This window comes from Mobula birostris, chromosome 10 (assembly GCF_030028105.1).
Source record: "Mobula birostris isolate sMobBir1 chromosome 10, sMobBir1.hap1, whole genome shotgun sequence".
NCBI classification, from domain to species: Eukaryota; Metazoa; Chordata; class Chondrichthyes; order Myliobatiformes; family Myliobatidae; genus Mobula; species Mobula birostris.
The window spans coordinates 90,978,351-91,001,721 of record NC_092379.1 but is presented as its reverse complement, the minus strand read 5'-3'; the positions used below and the strand labels follow the sequence as shown (position 1 = coordinate 91,001,721).

At 40.3% G+C, this 23,371-nt stretch overlaps 1 protein-coding gene across 6 annotated transcripts in view; it reads left to right on the top strand.

Annotated features, from left to right (window-relative positions):
• Window positions 1–23,371, top strand: part of hdac8 (histone deacetylase 8) — an 84,491-nt gene that overhangs the window by 50,546 nt on the left and 10,574 nt on the right. For 4 of the 6 annotated variants that reach the window (XM_072270552.1, XM_072270551.1, XM_072270553.1 and 1 more), the window contains 2 exons: window positions 16,044–16,216; window positions 19,759–19,853. In XM_072270552.1, the coding sequence (XP_072126653.1) occupies window positions 16,044–16,216; window positions 19,759–19,853 (268 nt within the window). Of the gene's footprint in view, window positions 1–16,043; window positions 16,217–19,758; window positions 19,854–20,999; window positions 22,301–23,371 lie in introns of all 6 variants that reach the window. The other 2 variants (XR_011887538.1, XR_011887539.1) reach the window with 2 other exon arrangements.

Genomic DNA, 23,371 nt, shown 5'->3' with positions numbered 1-23,371 from the left:
TTTTTTTACCTTTGGGTTTAGTCATCTATTGTGGCATCAAGATCAGAGACTGAGTGATCAGCAGGAGGACTGAAAGATACTAGAAGCCTTACAACGTTAGAACTAGTATTGGAGAACTAAATGGAGTGGTGTGGAAATAGGGAGCGAGTGGGAAGGTTGAGAAACAGTCATACTGTAGAAAGAAACATAAAGGAGGATCAATGTTACTGAAGATGATGGAATGGCAGAATTAAAGACACTGTTCAGTGCCATTGTTGGTTATTTCCTCCAATGGATCAAGCTCACCTTCCAGTGTAAAGATTGAAAATCTACAAATGCCTCAAATCTGAAATAAAAACAGAAAATGCTGGAGATGCTTTCATTAGAACTAGAAAAGTGAGGGAATAAAGGAAAGGGGGAGAGATGGAGAGATCAAAGCAAACATTTGTGGTAGAGTGGAGTCTAAAATAATCCAGATCTTCATATAATTTTTTGTTTCATCTGAGGAAGAGCAGGGAGGGATGACAATATAGGAATGCTGTATGCTGTTAATTGTATTTTATTTCAGCTTTTCAGAAACTGCATCTTACAGTTCCAGCATAATTCTTGTTCTTCTGCCATCATTTATCTCCTTCTGTTCATGTCCCCTCCAGGCAGATCAGCAATGATTAGCAGGCATTTTCCACCCTTTCTTAGATGGCACCAGCAATAATTTTGTCATCTGGGCTTCCTTGAGCTCTAACCTATCATGTGCTTTATCCTTCCTGCCCCTTCCTCTCCTCTGCTTTAAATAGCAGAGTAACACACACACAAAATGCTGGAGGAGCTCAACAGGTCAAGTAGCATCCATGGTGAGGAATTAACCGTCAGTGTTTCAGGCGGAGATTCTTCATCAGGTCTGGAAAAGGTAAGATGTCAGAATAAGAAGATGGGATGGCAGCGCTGAGAGGAGGGGAAAGAGTCCAACTGGCAGGTGATAGGTTGAAAAGGTAAAGAGCTAAAGAAGGAATCTGAGAGGAGAGTGGACCATGGGAGAAAGGGAAAGGCAGTAGAGGAAGGTGTTAGGCAGGTGAAGAAAAGAGAAAGGGTAAGCGGGGACCCAGAATGGGGAAAGGAAAAAGAGAGAAGGGGGAGGGGAGAAATTACCGGAAGTTGGAGAGATCAATGTTCAAGCTGTAAGGTTGGAGGATACCCAGAGATATGAGGCGTTGATCCTCCAGTCTGAGAGTGGCCTCATTGTGACAGTAGAGGAGGCCATGAACCAACATGTAGGAATGGGAATGGAGAATGGAATTAAAGTGGTTGGCCACCAGGAAATACTGCCTTTTGCCAAAGCAACAAAGGTGTTCAACAAAGCAGTCCCCAGTCTGCATCAGGTCTCACCAGTGTAGAGGAGGCGGCACCGGGTACAGTAACTGATCCCGACAGACTCACAGGTGAAGTGCTCACACACTTCTCATTTCTGATGAAAGGTTGTCGATCTAAAAGGCTTCCTTTCTGCAGGTGCCCCATTGACCTGCTAAATATCTCATATATTTTTTGTTTTATTCATAATAAACAATTAGGGCTGCCAACTTTCTCACTCCCAAATAAGGGACAAAAGGTGGCGTGCCGCGGCGGTGTGGGTATGGTGCAGGCCCGGGATGAAGTGACTGAGGGGGCTGGCAGCTAGCAGATGGTAACAGGGACCTTTTTCAAAAGAGAGAGAGAGAGAGAAAAAAACAACCCTGAATAGGTAAACAAATCCAATATATGAACCATGTATACATATCTTCAGTGTTATATATGAAATGTACCACCAAATTATAACAGAGCATAATCTGACTACCAGTCAGACATGAAATAACACCAAATAACCCTTTCTGTATGTGCCTGCACAGCAGAAATATAATCACTGCAAAAGAGAAGAGGGGCGAGACTCACCAAGTCTACTTTTTCTATGGATATTTCTTGCTGCTCTTGACTGATTCAAGCAGTCCTTTGTCCTTTTGCACAGCCAGAGAGAAGTCCTTACATGACAAGTCACAGTTCACAGATATTTGAAGTTCATTTTTGATCAGCGCTGTGCTACATCTGTTTCTTTAGTCTGACCATTTCATGGTCATCAGAGAGAAGATCCTCTCTACAAAGGCACTTGAGCTTGACACACTGAGGACAAATGAGACAATCCTGAACATGTTGATCAAGTTGGCTTTCCCTATATTTTGGAAAACTGCCACCCACTTCTCACTGGTGGATTTTGTGGTATCCTGTCTGGCTTTCTGTATTTCCTCCCGGCTAGCACAAAACTCTTCATAGAGTTGGTCCATATTGACTGTCTCTGTCATTTTGAGGGCAGCCACCACTTGCTCCAGGTCAGTGAAGGAGAGCTCCTCATAGAGGCCGATTGGTTTCAGTTTCATCATTACATTTTCTGGTGAGAAATCAAACTACTTGTCAATGTATGTAATGACAGAGTCATAGAACTTCACAAAGTCCTGTTGCTGCTTGGACCTTAGTGCTGGCACTTGTTTGTCCATCAGCTGCTTGGTCTGGTATCCTAAAAAGCTGTCCTGTTTCCGCTGAAGCATCTTAATTTTGAACTTTCGGACTTCCTCGTAAACATCTGTGATACAGAGTTTTGTTTCCTCCAGCTTTTTTACGAGTTGGTCAGAAACACACCCCACGTTGTGGAAAAAGCACAGATAAATTTCAGTAGCTCCAGCTTTTTCTTCATCCTCAAAAATCCTCTTCAGTGCCACAGGACAGGTCTCAAGGGACCTGAAGTATGATGTAGGAGCTGGCCAGCTTTGCAGGAGACGTTCGACAACTGGATGAAGAGAGAGCCATCGTGTGCAAACATGACGCAGAATTTCACGCCACTCAATGTCAACAAAGGCAAAAATTGAACGCAGTGCCTCTCTTCAGGAAGCAGATATTGCGAAGTGGCTGTAGACCTTTAGAACAATTGTCTCAATATCCACTGACAGCTGATCACAGGCGTGCTTGCAGGCGTTATGAGCTATGTGAGCTGGGCAATTAGCTTTCAGAATGTGATTGTTGGCACTGTTCAGTAACTGGTAAACTGAGTGGTGTTTTCCGAAGTTTACATTGGCATTATCTGCTGCATAGGCTGTGATGTTACTAATATCCAGTTCATACTTTTCTAGACAGCTCATCAGAGCTTGATGTATGCCATTTGCAGTTTCATCACTGTCTTCATAAAAGTCAAGTAGCTACACTGCACTCCATCAGACACAGAGAAATATCTCACGCACACTGGAAACATTTTTCTGTCTCCCTTGTTTGAGGCATCGGTGGCAGCTGAGAAATATGCGGGCTCCACGGGCTCACCTTCTTTGGTCGGGGACAGATAATCCATAATATCCCGCACAGTCTTTGGTCCTAAGACATCCATTGTAATCATCTCAGCTTCCGTTCTTCCCAAGTGCACCTTCTTCACAACATTTGAGTACTTAAACAAAGCACCGTTCAGCTTAGCAAGACAGTCGGTGCTGTTGTAGCTGAGTCCGTGTTTAACCGTATGGTACACATATGAGGCTTCACTTACCGAGATTTTGTCATTTTCTGCAGTAGATTTCACGAAGAATGCATCAATATTGCTTGTACCTTTAGCTAGTGTGGCCTTCTTGTGCACTTTGTGGAAGCATGCTGAGTTAGGTCATTCTCACCTTCATGGCCAATTGAGAATTCCTGATGGCATAAAGTGCAGAAGGCCCTTGTTGACGTCGAGTCACCGCTGACGGGCTTACCCACATGTTTTTTGCTTCCCATTGCTTGTTATAACTGCACAGTCTTTTCTTTTTTGGGGGTTTATCCATATTGGCACATGCCAACCCGACCGAACAACACCAGATGTTACTGAAACTTTTTGTTTTGGCAGGAATTGGCAAAACATAGCACACAACTGATGCGCATAAGGGGGCCTGTGATTGGATGACAGGTGAATCACTCGTGCGTAGCGTCAACAGCACATGCAACATGCACACTCGCTGTTGTATCAGATCTAGGATCTGTCTGTAAGCATGCCCACTGGTGATTACAGAGTAGTAGCAGTCAAATACGGCAGCGGTCCCCAACCACTGGGCCGCAAAGCATGTGCTACTGGGCTGCGAGGAAATGATATGATTTGGCAATATGAGTCAGCTGCACCTTTCCTCATTCCCTGTCACGCCCACTGTTGAGCTTGAATGCACGCGAGGTCATTACCAGCGGGTCATCCATGTCAACGTGGGAAGAAGATTAACCCATCGAGCTTGCAAATGATGGCGGGCTGAAAAGTATGTTTGACATAACATCTCTGCCGGCATTCTGGATCAAAGTCAAGGCTAAATATCCTGAGATAGCCACGAAAGCACTGAAAACGTTGCTTCCATTTCCAACATATCTCTGCAATAGACACAACGAAAACTAAATTGCGGAGTAGACTGGACATAAGGAACCTCCTTTGAGTATCGCTGTCTCCATCACCCTTTGATGGGACCGTCTTGTTGCAGGGAAACAAGCCCAGGGTTCCCACTGATTCAGCAATATTGGTGTGTTGCAATGATTTTATATGTTCATACGGGGAAAATATGTGCTGTGTGTTTAATATCCAAACGTTACTTAAACTGTTATGATGCTATTGACTTATAAGTGACTTATATAACCATATAACAATTACAGCACGGAAACAGGCGGTCTCGGCCCTTCTAGTCTGTGCCGAACACTACTCTCACCAAGTCCCACCGACCTGCACTCAGCCCATAACCCTCCATTCCTTTCCTGTCCATATACCTATCCAATTTTTCTTTAAATGATAATATCGAACCTGCTTCTGCCACTTCTACTGGAAGTCCGTTCAATGCTTACTTCAAGCTCCCAAGTCCTCCTGATAATTGACTTATCACTATATTCATGCGAGGAAAATATGTACTGTGTGTTTAATATTAAATTCGTTAGATAAACCCTTTTAGAAACGAAATTGAGTGTATTAGCCACTTATCACCTATATTTTGGTCGTGATTAACACCCCCCCCCGCCCGAACAGAATGGCCAAAAAAGATTTGTAGAAAAACGGCAGGTACACGCATGCGCACTGTTGCCCGCGCAAGGCTTCATGGTCTTTGTAGTCTTTCTCTGGGTAAACACAACGTATTTGGTTGCTACTCTTGTCCGTGGCAACCCTACCACCCACCCCCCCCAGTCAACCGGTCCGCAAGAATATTGTCAATATTAAACCGGTCCGTAGTGCAAAAGAGGTTGGGGACCCCTGAAATACGGGACATAGGGCGGTCCCGTATGGGACAAACCAATTTGGCCCAATATACGGGATGTCCCGGCTAATGCCGGACAGTTGGCAACCCTATAAACCCTATAATGTGTATTTACTGCCCAGTTATTAACAAAATATTTGACCTTGGCGTTAATTAAGGAAGTTTCAAAGTTTAAAAATGAATTTATGCTTTGTAAATTCTTCTTTCTTGCCCAAAGAATTTGGGAGTTCCCAAAAATATTGGAATCTGTGTAAAATAAAGCATTTGCGAATGAAGCGACTGATTCGGCTATACTTAAAATCTGATTCACTGTTAAACTTTCTATAAGTAATTGCCTAGTAAATTGATTGTACAGATGTGTGCTAAAATGTCCTGCACATTGCTATAACAAGAACAACTAGCCTAAAAAAGTACCAGCACAACTAGCCCATGCTTGTACCACTGCAAAGTGATCACTAAACTAACATAACATTATATTCTCATTGATTACATTCTTCAAAAGCACTTGTTGTTAGACTGAGCTCTGTGGAACCTGTATGAGTAGACTCCAGAGAGTTTTGTGAAGTGTGTCAGCAGGATGACCCTCTTAAATCAAGATTATAATGTGCTTTTCATTCCCCTAAGACAGTGGTTATTGTGTGGAGGTCTGAGGTTCATTTTATATCAGTGTGGGTTGACAATTGCATTAGATGACAATTGATATCGTTAGATACATACCTGGAAAAGGAAGAATGTCGAGCATCCTCTCTGAAATTGAAACAGGAGGTTCCTGGTCCAACTTTGTAGTTGTTGCAACTTCATACACAAATGATTACTAATGTGATGTACTTGGGTAAAAACAATTATGAATTATGTAGCATAAAACAAAACAAGGCTGTGTGATATATTTTCTAGGCTAAATAGTGAATATTTATAATATAGGGAATATCAGCAACCAAATATTGATATCACAATTAAATATAGCCTTCTAAAATCTTCTTTTCAAAGCCCTACCTTGTTATATGCACACTCTGCTGGCAACTGTGTTCTTTTATTTCTGGATGCCTTCATTGTTACTATGACTAGGGATAGTGTTAAATATCTGTAGAAATTTTGACAAAGCTGAACTATCTCCAAGATAGTCCACAGTCAACAAAAAAATCTTGGAAGTGACCATGGACCATGTTATTTGACAATACATTTTTGTGGATGCATTTATTTGTTAAAATATATAACATCCTTAATTTATTATCTTGTATTTCAATACAAAATTTGCAGGCAAAGCAGTCCAGAGATAGTAGATGAAAGATAATGTCCTTCCATTCACCCTTTTGAAGAGGTTTGTCCTTTCAACAGTCTTGGCAAATAGCATTTAAGTTTCAGAATCCTGTTACTATCTTTCATCCTGAATAAATGGCAAGAAGACTAAATATGAATTAGGCGTTACTCACAATAATTAGTAGTTGGTGTCCTTTTTAATGGCTGCCTTGACTGTTTTTTTTCATCATCTATTATACATCAGCCATTATATGATAATGCTTCACTCTTAGGTGAATTCAGCCACGTATACACAGTATTACTTCACACGTAGCTCCAGCACAAAATTTTATCAGTCAGGAATTGCTTTCATTTTGGAAGGTAGGGTATCCTGTCATTTTGTTATACATAGCCAAAACCATCACTATAAACAGCTAGTATGCCAAATATTTAATTCTGCTTTTGTATTTAACTTGTGTGTACCTTCATAATAGGGTGCTTTCTAACTGATATGATAGGAACCTTATGATCTATTCATTGTTTTGAATCATTGCAGCCTCTTGTTACTGCAGTTACATTACATTTTCTTTGCATGGCTGGCTCTGGCTTCTGCTACTAGTTATTACTGTTCAGTCAAAACTGACAGCTCTCTAAATATATTGGAACAAAAACCCTCAGACGTTGAAAATTGGAAACAAAAACAGGAAATACTGGAAGCACCCAGCAGGTCAAATGACACCTGTTGAGAGAGAAACAGAGTTAGTATGTCAGTGAACTCAGCAGGTCAGGCAGCATCTATGGAAAAGAGTACAGTTGATGTTTTGGGCTGAAACCTTTCATCAGTCCTGATGAAAGGTGCCCGCCCAAAACGTTGACTGTCCTCTTTTCCATAGATGCTGCCTGACTTGCTGAGTTCCTCCAGCATTGTGTGTGTGCGCGTGTGTGTGTTACTTTGATTTCCAGCATCTGCAGATTTTCTTTTGACTGTCTGTCTAGGTACCATATCCAATGCAGACTTTGGTGATCATGGTTTTCCATATAGATCTATCCTTTGTTTTTTGGGTGACTTCCATTTCCTCGATGTGTAGCCACCTGGCTATGCTTTTGATGTACATAAGCCGAGGTCTTCCTCTAGGTTTACTCCCTCAATCTTTCCAGAGAGTATGAGTTTTTCTAGTTCATCTTTCCGCATGATGTGTCCTAGGAATCTGAGTTGTCTTTCTCTTATTGTTGGTATGAGTGATCGAACTGCTTGGGCCCTTCTGAGAACAACTTCATTTGATGTGTGTGTGGTCCATGATATTTGTAACATTCTGCTGTAGAACCATAATTCAGCTGCTTCTAGTCTCTTTTCCTATTGCTGGAGAAATGGTCCAGCATTCACTTCCATAAGTCAGGATAGAATAAATGTAGCACTGCAGTATTCTGTTTCTAGTGTACATGCTCATCTTTCTGTCTGTTAATATGGTCTTCATATTTTGAAAGCTTCTTTCGCCATTGCTATTCTGTATTTGATATCTGTGTCGCACCTGCCATTACTTGTTATTAGGCTGCCAAGATATTTGAATTTGTTGACTTGTTTGATGTTTGTATTTCTGATCTTGATCACACATTGTGGGATGTTTGTCTTTCTGGAGATGACCATGCTTTCTGTCTTGGTGTTGATTGAGAGGCCTCTGCGATTACTTTCTGCTGCCACTATAGTGAGTAGTTCTTGAAGTTTTGTTTCTGAGTCAGCTATTAGTACGATGTCATCAGCATATCTAATGTTACTTATATTATGGCCTCCAATTGTGAACCCTTTGATGTCTTTGATACTTCTCAAGATATTTTCACTATACAGGTTGAATAAGTCTGGCGAAAAGACACAACCTTGCCTGACTCCTCTCATGATATTCACATACTCACTCACTTCTTCTTTTCTGATGGTTGCTGTCTGATCTCAGTATAAGTTTCTTAAAGAAACGTATATCTTTCCCATCTATGTCAAGATCTTGAAGCATTTCCAAAAGATCTTGCTTTCTGACAGTGTCAAAAGCTTTTGTATAGTCAATGAAACATAGGTAGATGTCTTTTTGTACCTGGATGGCTCGTTCACGGATCATCCGTAGCATGAAAATTGCATCTCTGGTTCCAGTGTTTTCCACAAAGCCGCATTGTTCTTTACTGATTTCTGGTTTTATACAGCGTCTTGCTCTCATCATGATTACTCTGAGAATAATTTTTGCCACGTGGCTCATCAGGCTTATTGTACAATGTAACTCACTTTCTGTTGCTCCCTCTTCCTTTGGAAGTATGATGAACACTGGTTTACTTAAATCATTGGGTATCTCCCCATGATCACAGATTTCATTTGCTATTTCTGTTATTTTCTCTATTCCAAAATCTTCTAAGGCCAGTATCATTTCAACAGCGATGTTGTCTGGACCAATTGCTCTGTTATGTTTTGTTTTATTTATGGCTGCTTGAATTTCTGATTTTAGAATGCTAGGTCCTTCACGATTCTCCTTTATGTTCGGTTTTTCTCCTCTTTGGTCTTCAAAAAGTTCTTTATATATTCTGTCCATTTGTTTAGAATTTCCTCTTTGTTCATAATTGATTTGACTGTATATCAAATCATGGTCTCTTCATCAGAACTGGGGTAATGAGAAAACAAGCATGTTGAGAGGGAGAGGGAATGAATGAGAATTTGATGATTTTTTTCCCCTCTGTTTGGAGTTGTGGCTGTACATGTCTTCCAATTTATTTCTTTTTCCTCCTGTTTTTTCCCCAGTTTTTAAAGTAATTGTTGCCTTAACAACTTTTGTGCACTGATTGCCCTCAGTTCTCTCTCCACAAATGCAGTTTAATTTGCTGGGTGCTTCCCACATGTTACATTTTGACCCAAATATATGTGTGTTAACTTGATATTTCTCTTTAACCAGTGAATGTTGATAACTCTACTGGCCTGTGGGGAGAAAGAACCTGAGGGTGTAGTGAACTGAAATAATGAGCTGAACAACTGCTGCACAGAGTAGAAGTAAGTTGGATTGAGCTTCTGAGATTGGTGTCAGGATTATTGAGTATATTGATCCTTGCTTCTTAAAGAAAATTGCCTGCCAATACACCACTAATTCAGTAAACAGACGTGAGATCAAACCTTGCAGTGGCCCTTATAACTGATGGCAGAAGTATTTGCAGATAGGTTGTCATTACGCTTCTGACTATGAGTAAGGTAATGTAAATGCAGCTGTTTGCAAATATTCTGATCAATAATATTAGAGCTACATGCTCTAATATTATTGATCAATATGGTAATGCTACAGTTAGTGCTGCTGTCATAATGTTTCAGGAACCTTGGGGGTTGTCTGTGTGGAGTTTGCATGTTCTTCCTTTAACTTCGTAGATTTCCTCTCACATTCTAAAAGTTATGTTAGATTAATAAGCCGCAGATTTTTTTTAACAGAACTGTTGCTTAGTGTAGGTAAATGGCCATAGAATTAAAGGGAGCTGATGAGGATGTTTGAGAGAGGGAGAGGTAAATTATAGGTGGAGGGGCGAAATGGAATTGATAGGAATTCTGGGAGCCACAATGTTTATAACCTCCTGTGTGATAATAAGTAGGTGATATATGGTTGAACACTATCTCCCTGATTGAAGCTTTTTATTGCAGAATATATGTGATTTCTAAATTTCTAATGAAAGATGGGGATTGGATATGGACTTGCAAACATTTCTTTTTCATATTACATTAAGGCAGTCTAGTATGGAATAGCTAGAAATTTGAATTGCTATACTGCAACAAAGGAATATAAATCTGATCAAGTATTCATTTTCACTGAGAAATATATCACTATTTCTAGACTCCATTTTTGGAATGACTTTGTAGTTGTTTTGGAATTCCTGTACATATGTACGTCTTTTGCACTGCAAATTTCAGACAAAAGATCCTCTTACGACGAGCTAATATAATGAGAGACAGTGTGTTTCATGGAGTACTTGTACAAAAGGAAAGTCTGTTCACAACAGAAGCAGTAGCCTGGTAAAACATGGAACTGGGCTACCCCTTCAAAGTGAGGACTGCGGCACTGGCTGAAGTGGTAAATTTCCACAAGGAGAACGAGAATGGCAGTGCTTCTCCATGCTGGACTGTGGACGTGAGTAATGTATTACTTAGTAAAAAGTTTTCAACAGAAGGTTATGACATGTATCTGGGTCAGGTGGATTCTCAGTTTTGATTGTGCTGTTCTGAAGGACCATGGTGCCTGAAGCCAAAGGTGAAGCACGAATCATGATTAAAATTAAATCAAGCATTGCACTCTGTCACATAACTGCAGGAGATGCAATACCTTTTCTTTCATCTTTTCATGTCCAGGTACCTGGAAAAATGAGAATTTCAAAGGAAGACTTGGTATAGTCTTCACTTTGTCCACTCCCTGAATGTAAGCCACATTTCAGTACTCATTCATGCAGTTCTGCCAGTATCTGGAACATTCAATCCGGTGCTAGGTAACATATTCTAAAAATCACATTTTACTAATGACTTGACTATATCTGCTTGGAAGATTGATGATTTTCTTTAAATAGTATTTTTTAACGTTAGCAAGGTATAATGAAATACACACACATACACACTCTCACACTCACTCACAGTCTTAGGCATACACAGTACTGTGCAAAAGCCTTAGGTATACAAGTCCTGATGAAGGGATGTTGGGAAGGTGGAGTGCCACGGGGGGATGTGGGACAGATGCAGAGAAGGAGTGCTAGGGGCAGGAGGTGACATGGGTGCAGGTGCACCCAGCCCTGAGACTAGGGTTCCTAACACGTGCACAGTACTGTAGTAATTTTGTGTATTGTACTGTACTGCTACCACAAAACAAACAAATTTAATGACATGTGAGTGATGCTAAACCTGGTACTGATATGGATCTCTGTTGTGCACTGAGAGTGGGAAGGGGGCAGGGAGGAGGAGGGGAACCATGGTTGGGAAAAGGGGAAGGGAAAGGGGGGAGGGAGTGGGAAACATCAGACAGACATACTGTAGTGATTAATGAACCAATACTGTGGAATCAAATGACCCTGCCTGGTGTCTCAGGACAGGGTGGTCTGCACCCACACCACCCTCTGCCACTTGTTCCACACCCTTCCATGGTGCTCTACCCTTGCAATTCTCAATATCCTTTGCTCCTGCCAGATTTAACAAACTTGCTCTGCATTCCACATTGATAAATAACAGTGTGCAAAAGTCTTGTACTGTACATATATACATACATATACAAGTGATGATCTATTTCACTACTGTTAATCCCATTCCCCTTTGTAGTTAGATTCGGCAACATTGAACATCCAGCAGCATGTGATGAGAAATCTCATCATCACAAACATTTACCAGACCAGTGACTGAATATCTATTATTATGTTAATCAATTGTTATACTTCTTAACCGGAATTTTGTGATGATGATTGAATCTGTACTGACGTTATTACAGTTGCCTTGAGCAACTGACTTCAGTAATTACTTGCAACCAGTGCTTTATGATAATTATTTCATCTGCGGCTAATTTAGATGATGTGCATTGTCAATAACTGTCATCATTGACAATGGCTCCTGACCAATTATCACACCTACATTCAAATATGATATTCGCAATCAAAGCAATTGTATAAGGAATTGTTTTGTTAATAGGATTTTCTATTGAAGAGATGCTATCGTTTGGCATGTATTGTACCAGAGTATTGAGGGTTAAACCTTCAAAAGTGTTGTGCATTTATGAATTCTGTTAACAATTTGTTCCAGCTATAAATGTAGTGAAAATATATATATTGCTTATATAATACTGTTTTAATTATAGTCTTATATTATTAGACATATTATGGTTTTTTCTAAACAATATCTGCAATAAAAAAACATTTGTAGAACCTGTAAACAATTAGTCCTTGAAAGCTGAATAGCTGCATTTTATATTGGTATTGTGAAGCACTGTTGTAACTCACTCCAGATGCATGCCCACAGAGAGTAGGTTTATTCTATTCAGCCAACTGAATATGAGCCAATCTCATATAAGTTTAAATGTGTACACTTTGATTTTATCCAATTTCTGTCTGCAATAATGTAGATTTACTGTAATAGTATTGTTTTGTACAATTACCTCAGTGGCCCCCTTTCTTTTCATGTACCCACGATGTTTGTTGTTTGTTTTGATATTCCTTGCCAGTTTGTTCTCATAATCAAATTTCTGCTACTCAGCTTTTTAGTTCTGTGCTGCTGGTTCCTGAAAAATTCCCAGTCTGCTCCTCTACCAGCAGCTTTTGTCACTTTTCTATATTCTAATTTAAGTTGAACATAGTACTTAATATTTTGATCCTTTTAATTGAGTCCTTCTTTCCAATTGCAATAAATATAATGCTGAGCATTGTATGTAGCTACTTAATATCTGCCACTGCTAATCTACTGCCTTTCCTTTCGCCTGCTTTCCACTCAAAACAACTCTTCCTTCATTCTTCTTTGTTGTCTTTATTTAAGTTGAGGACACTCATTTTAGACTAGAGGTATTTATCCTCAAACTGTACCTGAAATCTTTAGTGTGACTTTAGTTCTTCAAAATCTCATATTAATCCTAACTCATTACACATTACTAATTTCTTAAAACCCTCTTCGCAGCTAGGTTCCACAGCAAAAGGCTACAAAAGAAAACAATGTACAAATTCACCACTTTGATTAGTCCAAGTCATTTTGCAGGTTAAAACTTGTCAAAATATTTGCGGTTTCCTTTCTATTTATGATTTGCCCTCACACAAGACAATACTTTGGGGACTAATAGATCATTCCTACTTATGTCTTCTTTCCTTGCTGTTCCTTTTGTCTACCACTGCAACTAATTAACTGCTCATCACTACCTTCCTTGTTTAATAATGCTACCCTTCCTACCCACCCTCTGTGCCTATTCTTCTGGAACACAGAATAGCCCGGAATATTGAGTTCCCAGTCCTGGTCAGCCTCCAACCACATCTCTGCAGTAGCTGTTAATCAAATCTTTAGTTCTGTCTCTGCTGTCAATTCATCTATCTTGTTACAGATTCTGCTTGAATTCAGATAGAATCTCAAACTTCGAACATTTTTGCAATTATTACTCCAGTTCCAATTTTAATTGCACACTTGTTATATTTTTGCTTCTTTTTGTCAAACTTTGATTTTTCACTCCTTACCCACTCTGCAACTGTTCTCTCATTTCTTTTTGATTCACTTCCTATTACTTGAACCCTCATCCCTTACAATTAGCTTAGAGCCCTGTCAGTAATGCTGGTTACACAGTTCTCCAGGATGTTGGTCCTATCATGGTGCACATGAAACCCAACCCAGTGCAGTAGCTCTGTCTTGCCCCAGCACGGGAGATTATTATCTTTATGATTCTGCTTACCCATTTCATTTCAAATTGCTGTTCATCTCTCAACACAACTTTTTTTCCTATATATCAATCATATACCCCGCATATGCTATAGTATGTATCATATGTCATATACCCCACGTGTGCTATCGTATATATCATATACCCCACGTGTGCTATAGTATTCTGGATAGAAACATAGAAAATAGGTGCAAGAGTAGGCCTTTCGGACCTTCGAGCCTGCACCGCCATTCAGTATGATCATGGCTGATCATCTAACTCAGAACCCTGTACCTGCCTTCCCTCCATACCCCCTGATCCCTTTAGCCACAAGGGCCATATCTAACTCCCTCTTAAGTATAGCCAATGAACTGGCCTCAACTGTTTTCCTGTGGCAGAGAATTCCACAGAATCACCACTCTCTGTGTGAAGAAGTTTTTCCTCATCTCAGTACTAAAAGGCTTCCGCTTTATCCTCAATCTGTGACCCCTCGTTCTGGACATCCCCAACATCGGGAACAATCTTCCTTCATCTAGCCTGTCCAATTCCTTTAGAATTTAATACGTTTCAATAAGATCCCCCTTCAATCTTCTAAATTCTAGAGAGTATAAGCCTAGTCGATCCAGTCTTCCATCATTTGAAAGTCCTGCCATCCCAAGAATCAATCTGGTGAACCTTCTTTGTACTCCCTCTATGGCAAGAATGTCTTTCCTCAGATTAGGGGACCAAAACTGCACACAATACTCCAGGTGTGGTCTCACCAAGGCCTTGTACAACTGCAGTAGTACCTCCCTGCTCCTGTACTCGAATCCTCTTGCTATGAATGTCAGCATACCATTCGCCTTTTTCACCGCCTGCTGTACCTGCATGCCCACTTTCAATGACTGGTGTACAATGACACCCAGGTCTCGTTGCACCTCCCCTTTTCCTAATTAGCCACCATTCAGATAATAATCTGTTTTCCTGTTCTTGCCACCAAAGTGGATAACCTCACATTTATCCACATTAAATTACATCTGCCATGAATTTGCCCACTCACCTAACCTATCCAAGTCACCCTGCATCCTCTTAGCATCCTCCTCACAGCTAACACTGCCGCCCAGCTTCGTGTCATCCGCAAACTTGGAGATGCTGCATTTAATTCCCTCGTCTAAGTCATTAATATATATCGTAAACAACTGGGGTCCCAGCACTGAGCCTTGCGGTACCCCACTAGTCACTGCCTGCCATTCTGGAAAGGTCCCGTTTATTCCCACTCTTTGCTTCCTGTTTGCCAACCAATTCTCTATCCACATCAATACCATACCCCCAATACCATGTGCTTTAAGTTTGCACACTAATCTCCTGTGTGGGACCTTGTCAAGTTTGCATATTCTTCCTGCAAACCCTACATGTATATCAACAAGGAGCCAGTGCCTCATACCTATTAGACGATGGTAGGAACTGAGACTTCAGCATCCTCCTGCCTATTTTATAGCTATTTCTTACTGACCTTGACTACTGAAAACATTTTAGGTATTTAATGTACAGAGCGTAACTGCCTTCTGGAAAAGTGTCTGGGTAACAGTTCCCCTTCCTGATGTGTCACAGTATCTGAAGCTCAGGCTCCCAATAATCAACTCCGAGCTGGTAGGTCAGTTCCCCGAGCTACCAACATTTCCTGCAAGTGTGGTTATCATGAATCACAGTGAGGGTTATTAGATCCCACATGTTGCAGTGTCTAGCCATCTCTCTGTGATTTGTATGGGCAAGCAATGAATCAATAGGGTAGAATTGATGACTGACCATATATGAATTCAGAGAAGTAGGCATTAAGGTCAAGGTAGGGTGTCTCCTACCCTATGAATGTGAGGAAGTCACTGAATACAGTCTTTTTCTTAACCTCATCACCCCTACTGGGCAGAGGCTTGACTCATCAGAGTTCTCTGTCCTGGGCCAGTTTTTCAAGTTGTCGCTAGGTGTAGTCCATCTTCTTGGTTTATCCTTTCTCTCCCAGGGATGAGATCTTGGGAGCTTCTGTTGGTGTTTCTGTAGCTCTGGGTTTTTACAGGATGGGGTTGCTAGCCCCATGCCCAACCCTCTGCCTTTCACAGCCGGGCTCGGGACTGTCCGTGGCGGAGTTACTGATTGTAATGATTCTGCGATATCAAATGCAGGGTTAACTTTGTAGCCCTTAATATCTGTTTACTTCTGTATTTCTCTCTAGTGTCTTGAAAGAGGTTTATGTTTCATTTAACCCTGAAGCAGTAGTCTGTCAGCTAGGAGCAGACACTATGGCTGGGGATCCCATGTGCTCCTTTAACATGACACCAGTAGGAGTGGGAAAGTGCCTGCGTTACATACTGAACTGGGAGTTACCAACTCTGATCTTAGGAGGAGGTGAGTTTACTTGCCTTTGGCTGAAGGATGGTTGTGACTAAATGTAGAGTTAATTGCAACTAGATTATTGAACAGTTACATTGTTGGTTGTGAAAAGGATGTAAAAATAAAATTGCATACCCTTACAGAAGGGAATTTTTCAAATGCTAAAGCCTCTGAGTAATTGTATAACTAAATCATCAGTGGAGCCTGTGTATAGCCTGATCTGCTGGGAAAGTTCCAGTATATCAGGACCACTTTTGCAACAAATTATAGCCATTGAAGTTTCATCAGATTTCACCTGCCCCAAAACTTCACTCGAAGACAGAAATTCCCTTTCTTTCATCCATTTCCACCACCCCACCATCTTCTCTGTATCTAAACTATTCTTTCTCACTTCTTCAGATCTGATGAAGCACCCTTCACCTGGAATATTTTCTTTCTCTGTTTCCAAAGATGCTGCCTGACAAGCTAAGCTTTCCAGCATTTTCAAGTTTCTGTTTCTATATCATGTTGACTCAAGTTTTCTTATCCAAGGCTACGTCCACACTACGCCGGATAATTTTGAAAACGAAGCTTTTTCTCTTTGTTTTGACCCTCCGTCCACACTAAAGCGGGGTTTTCATCCCCCGAAAATGGAGATTTTCAGAAACGGTCTCCAGAGTGAATAAATCTGAAAATGCCTAATATCCGTTGTAGTGTGTACGGGGTAAACGGAGAGATTTAAAAATGCTGTAATGACAACACCACAACAACAATGCTTTTTCTGCTTCTGCTTGGTACTGCGCAAGCGCTACCGTATGGCTGTTATAACGCGCAGTGTGAACGGCGTGAGAGTTAAATTGTAAAGTCAGCTTTTTTGACTGTTTAAAAACTCTGTCATGATGTGCTGAAACAGATGGCCGCAGCATGGCATTTCGTTGTTTTCTTGAACGCAATCCCCCACATAACCTAACAATTTCAGAACAGACGGCAACGAGACTGAAGCCAGAAGAGTTAGAAATGTACTCACCAAATACTTTGACCCATAGCTTACTGAATAAATAAATATACTCACTTTGTCCTGTTTTCTGTCCTTGCTTGTATGAAGGTGCTTTACCTATTTATGCAAGTACTTCTCTGACAATAGATGTGTAACAGCCTAATATAACATTGTATGGAAATACAAGATAACACTGATGCAGACATGTTTTATACATTTAACAAGGCGCTTTATTAATGCAACAGAGTTAGTCAGTTTTTCAATGTTCGTCATCAGCCGTGTCATACTGTCTGTGAACTCCCTGTCAGTTGCCTCCATACGCTCCAGTATTTGTTTTTTTTTAGTTTTAAGTCCTCCTGCGCGAAAGCCAAGAGCAATTCCTTTGAAGTTTTTCTACTCTGTAACTGGACAAACATGCACCAAGTATACCGTTTCCTCTTCGCTTGTTTTCTGTGTGTCCTGCGCGTGCCCAGTAGGAGGAGATTCGCCCAAATATCCGTCTAATGTGGACAGGGATATTTTGAAAAACGCTTAGTGTGGACGCCTATTGTTTTTGCTCGAAACCGGCGTTTTCAAAATTATCCGGCGTAGTGTAGACATAGCCCAAGTCTGGCCTCCTGGATAGTTTCCACAAGCTTATGCTAGCAATATGTTGTACTGACCAAGAAGTTTAATATTCTGATAACTGCTCCCATTAAGTTATTTCAGCTTGTCCTATCACAGACATTTGCTTTGTTCTATACATGCCTGATCCACTTCCTCTCCTACTGAAAGTTAATTTCTCTCTCTCTCTCTCTCACTCTCACTCTCACTCTCACTCTCTCGCTCGCTCTCTCTCTCTCACTCTCATATTTCTGCCAAGGGGCCACATTTCTGAAATGTTACTTTGGTCTATATCCACAAATGCTACCTGATCTGCTGAGTTTCTTCCAGCATTTTCTGTCTTTATTTCGGATTCCCAGTATCTTTAGGTCTTTGAAATGTATTCAAGGTTCTTCCTTAATCTTATCAGTACTTCCTCCTGTGTCTTGTTAAATATGTCTCTAGAGGATTAAGGTAGTAGGTGAATTGGGTCCATTGATTTTTTTAAAAAAGTTCAAAAGGCATATACTGGTAAAAGTTTGTCATGATATGATGCCAGACATTTGGTTATGGGCTCTGATGAAATGCAATCTTAGCTGAAAGAGTGAGGCTATCTCTTTATTATTTGTGAAATTACAGTTTAAAATAAATGTGTAAAATACTGTGGAACCTGAAATAAACACCAGAAGTGCTCAATGCTGTGAAGTCAGGAAGCATTAGTGGGGAATCAAAAAGATTTTTGTGTTATGTTGGCCAGACCCAACTGCAAGGCTTCCTGGGTTTCACCTGCCTGAAAGAATGCCAGTAGTTTTAAAGAGGATCCAACAGAAAATCCGTAGTATGCTTGCTTATTGTATGAGGGATCAACTTACTGCAGTCTCTGTCAGGAATAAACAATATTATTATACCTACCTTTGATACAAATTTGTTTGTAATAAACTCCCTCATCAAAATGACTATACAGTGGATCACAGACTTGAACCTCAATAAATAATATTACTCCAGCCATGTACTAGAAGTTGCTGTTTTAGGTTGAACATTAAATTGGGAAAAATTAGCCTTAAAGAAGTATTAAGGTGCAGATGAAGGGAGAAGGAGAAGAGAGAACAAAAGAGGTTTGTGAGAGGGCAAGGAATTGTGGCTAAATCTTGCATTTATTCTTTTTTGCACTTTCCCTTTTTAAATCTTCTTAGGACTACAAACCCTATTGAGAGATGGGTAAGGGTACCAGTTGTATTGAAAGTATGTAAAAATTGTCAAAGTGATCTTCTCCCTCCATGGCAGGAGATTTTGGAGCAGGATCCCACAATTTATAGAGCAAATGAAAGCAGTTCTTGAAAACTATAAAACTTAATTGTTTTGGTAACGAATGGACTAAAATTAACTCAACAGTTATCCACCGAGCAATTGTGTAAACAACAGCACTCACAGACTTGTATTCTGTCAGTATAATAGCCTATTGTTGAGAAGTCTTCTTCAAAGTTACTGTTTGATGTTAAGACTGAACCTCACTGATGTTGCAGGGATAAACAGAATAGAAATTACTTGCATGTTCATGTACTAATAATGCACTGTGCAAGCTCTGAAAACCTTATGTTAAACTATAGGAAGAGAAAAGATAAACTAATTGATAGTTTTTTTAAACTAATCATTGTGCCTTCAAAGGTAATCAATTTGAGCATATAATAGTGTGTTAAAGTACTATTAAAATGAGAGGTATTAAATAATCTGTGTACAATGCATTGTCTCATAAGATATTTCTAAGCAACACACACAAAATGCTGGAGGAACTCAGCAGGCCAGGCAGTATCTATGGAAAGGAATACAGTTGACGTTACAGGCTGAAATGCCGGCTGTACTTTTTTCCACAGATGCTGCCTGACCTGCTGAGTTCCGCCAGCGTTTTGTGTGTATTGCTCGGATTTCCAGCACCTGCAGATTTTCTCTTGCTTGTGATAAGATATTTCTACATTGCTTTGTTTTTTCCTGGTGGTGACAGGGGGCTATAACCACGCTAATACAGCCCGGTGCTGGACATACCTCACTGCCATTATCCTCGGAAAAACTCTGTCTTCAGAAATTCCTGATCATGAGGTAAGACTGCATCAAGCTACTTTTCCTTGCTGACTGCTGAGTCATTCTATCTAATCAAAATGGGGATTTTTACTCTGAATGCAGCTTTGTTGTCGAATTGGTAGCACAACAATAATGTACTGTTTCTCCATTTTCCCTCAAATGATCCCTTGCACTGAACTAAAGTAAACTGTAACTGCTCGATATCTTAAGTAGTTGTTCATTTAAAATTACTCGATGGATTTTTATTTTATCTGTGTAATGTGACTTTGGCCAAGATGGCAAAGGATACAGAGTGGATGGGATCATATAATATGTTGGAGTATAATAGTTCAGAAGAAGTGAACAATTGTTTGTTGCATGAATTCTTTACACATGATTTTAAGAATATTACTAAGAGAAGGTACTAAGTGTTAACAGGGATTAGTATTGAAGGAAGTTGATAGAAAACATTTTTAGTAGCAAACTCAACAGAAAAGTTCAGTTGCAATCAATCTTTATTGTAAAATTATGACAGAAGCATTAGCTTTAATTTGCAGAGTACCATTATTTGATCACAAACATACAATGTTCTTCACAGCAGTGATATCAAACAAGGAAGTAGCACTGACCAATGTAAGGAGACACTATAGTAGATGACCATAAGCTTTATCAAAGAGGAAGGTTTTAAGAATCATTATAAGTATTGAAGAGAGGTGAAGAGAAAGTACAATGGTCTGAAAATTTGATGATTATAGAGAAGTGAAGAGAGTTGGCATCATCAGTGTATATACTGAAGCTGATGCTTTCTCAGCTGAAACACAGCATGTGGATGGTGGGTGGGGGTGATATGTGCAACAATAGAGGAACTACTATATGTATGGAAGTTAGTCACCAAAAGGTGATTCTTCGGTAATAAATGGACAAATATATATATATATAACTTTGTAACTATGGTCCCACATAGCTCGTAGCATTAGAGGGGACAGGGGTGGGTCTGGTCAACTATATAGACACTAAGAATTTGGTTCACACATCACTCACTCGCAGATTAATTCCCATGCTCCTGTTCACACATTGGGTCCTCTGTTCCTGTGCTCCTATCTATTTGCTAGTGCCTAGTCAGTGGTTCCATTTAATATCAGACAATGTATACAGTATACAACCTGAAATTCTTACTCTTTGCAGACAACTATGAAACAGAAGAAAACACCAAGAGAATGATGAAAGAAAAAAGCATTAGAACCCCAAAGTCCCCCTCCCCCTCGCAAGCACAAGCAGTAGCAAAGCATCGACCCTCCCCCCACCTGCTCCAGCAGGAAGCAGCAGAGCCCACCACCCATTAAGCAACAGCAAAGCTCCCGAAGAAAGACCGTGATCTGCAGTCCATCAAAAAACATTGTTCACCCAACAGTTTGATATGCCACAGGCTGTTTCCCTCACTAACAAGGGACAGAGAGATGTCACCCATTCTACAGCTAGAGGGGAGACCAACAGATTGCTGTTTTGATGTTACAGTCTAAAGCAACGCTTACTTGAGCTCACCCGACTCAAGACCCAGCAGATCCCACCCACCCCACCAAAGAGAGAGAGAGGGAAAAAAAGAGAAAGAAACACAATTGCTTGAGTGCAGAGACCTCAACAGCCACACCCGCTGCCTCGATGTTCCGAACTCCTGCGACGCCCCACTTGGTGACACCAGCAAGGAATTGGGTTCACAGGGACCATCCGAGGCCATTCCTGGAGAGATTGAAAACAGCCAGTCGGTGAGTTCCGGGAGCAGGAACCTACTGTCATGAAGAACCGCAGTTTGAGTGCAGCTGCAGATCACAGACTCCGACAAGACCCCAACCATCTTGAAAAGGAAAAAAGAGACATCAAAGAGAGGAAATTACGCTGTTTGAGAGATGAGCCTTCTGGCGCCATCTTAGCTCTTCCTCTATGCTTTATTTAAACCAGCTAACCAAAATGTCTTAAAAAGGAGAATTAAATGCATGTTTGAGTCGTAATAAATTAACATTTGATCATCCAGATAATTTGATCCTCTGGTACCATCAACGTCCTGACCCTGCTTCATGCACATGAAAAAGAAAGAGATTGCTAAAATATTCAATTACTCAGGCAGCAGCTGAGGAGGGAGAAACAAGTTGTTGACTATTTACCAGAATTCATTTACCTGCAGAGATTTTCCAGCAGGGTTTTTTTGTAATTATTGATTTTCAACATCTGCAACATGATGCTTTAAAGGGATAATTACATTTGTCAAAATCATGTAGGTATCAATAGTAACTTCGATGGTTAGAAATATAGTGATAATCAATCTGAACCCATTCCAAGTCTTAAGTATTCGGAATTTCTTCTCATACCCAAGCTGACCCAGCCATTGCCATATGCATTGCAATGTTAACCATGCTATTGACCTCTTTGAGGATGGAACATCATAGAACTAGACCTGAAACTTGCAACTTTCTGAGTTATTTCCTTACCAAGTAAGTCATATTGATTTAGTAAAGTACAGACATAACTGGCATGGCAAAACATGTCCTGACCCATAACAAAATGATTTATCAGAACATACGGCTGTTGATTTAAATCCAACCAGATGTTAGTCAGAACTCCTCTGACTTGCACCAAATAGCCAGACTCTACTGTGATCAAAGGCATTTTAGTACTTGACAGTACTAAAGATTAGATGGTTAGATGGAATATTGAGAAAGGACAACATTAATCTGGAAGGATTTTGGAGAGGAAGTAAAGGTAACCGGTAGATCTCTTTTTGGAGCAATGAGGTGATTGTGTCAGGTTTGAAGGAGTGCAGGACAACAGTTGAGGAGAGAGAACCTGTAACAGTATAAATTAACATGGAGACCAAGAAGTGATGTTAGGTAGTCAGGAGTTTTAGGGGAATAAGGTTAAAGGGAAGGAGATGGGTCTTATGGACATGATAAGTTCAAAGGAAGCATGAAAGGATATGGCAGGGAAACTGGAGTTCTTGGTCGCTACTGAGTGAAGTGCTAGAGGTTCAGCCCAGGGAAACAAAGAGAAATGGCAAAGGTGACAAGATGGCTGATCTTTGCCTTACCATCAAGATCTCCTATTGTAACAGAAGGCATCTAAATCAGCAAGTTGACAAGCTGGATGGAATGGGACGGGGTGTTTAAGATTTTTTTGCAGCACAACAATGAAGCTAGGGTTAAATGTGTTGCTGTTATGGTCAGTGGACTTAAAATCAAGATGAGGAAATGTAAAATAACCTGACATTGAACATTTGGAGACCAGGATGAGATTTCAAATGGTTTTAGTTTAATTTCTAGCAAAAAAAAATTGTAGTCTCGTGTGGTTATATTAATGTAGCAAATTTTATTCATCATGTGTATGTTTTAAGCTAAAAATATTTCACCTCAGGAAAGATTATATATTTAGAATTGACCACTTCTTGAACTCTGAGAAGATATTGGCTGTTCCATTCCCATGGATGATCTACATTATTGTTGAGCTGATGTAACTGACACTTCCTCTTTTATTTAGCAGCAACTGTTTACAGAGCACCAGTTTAAATT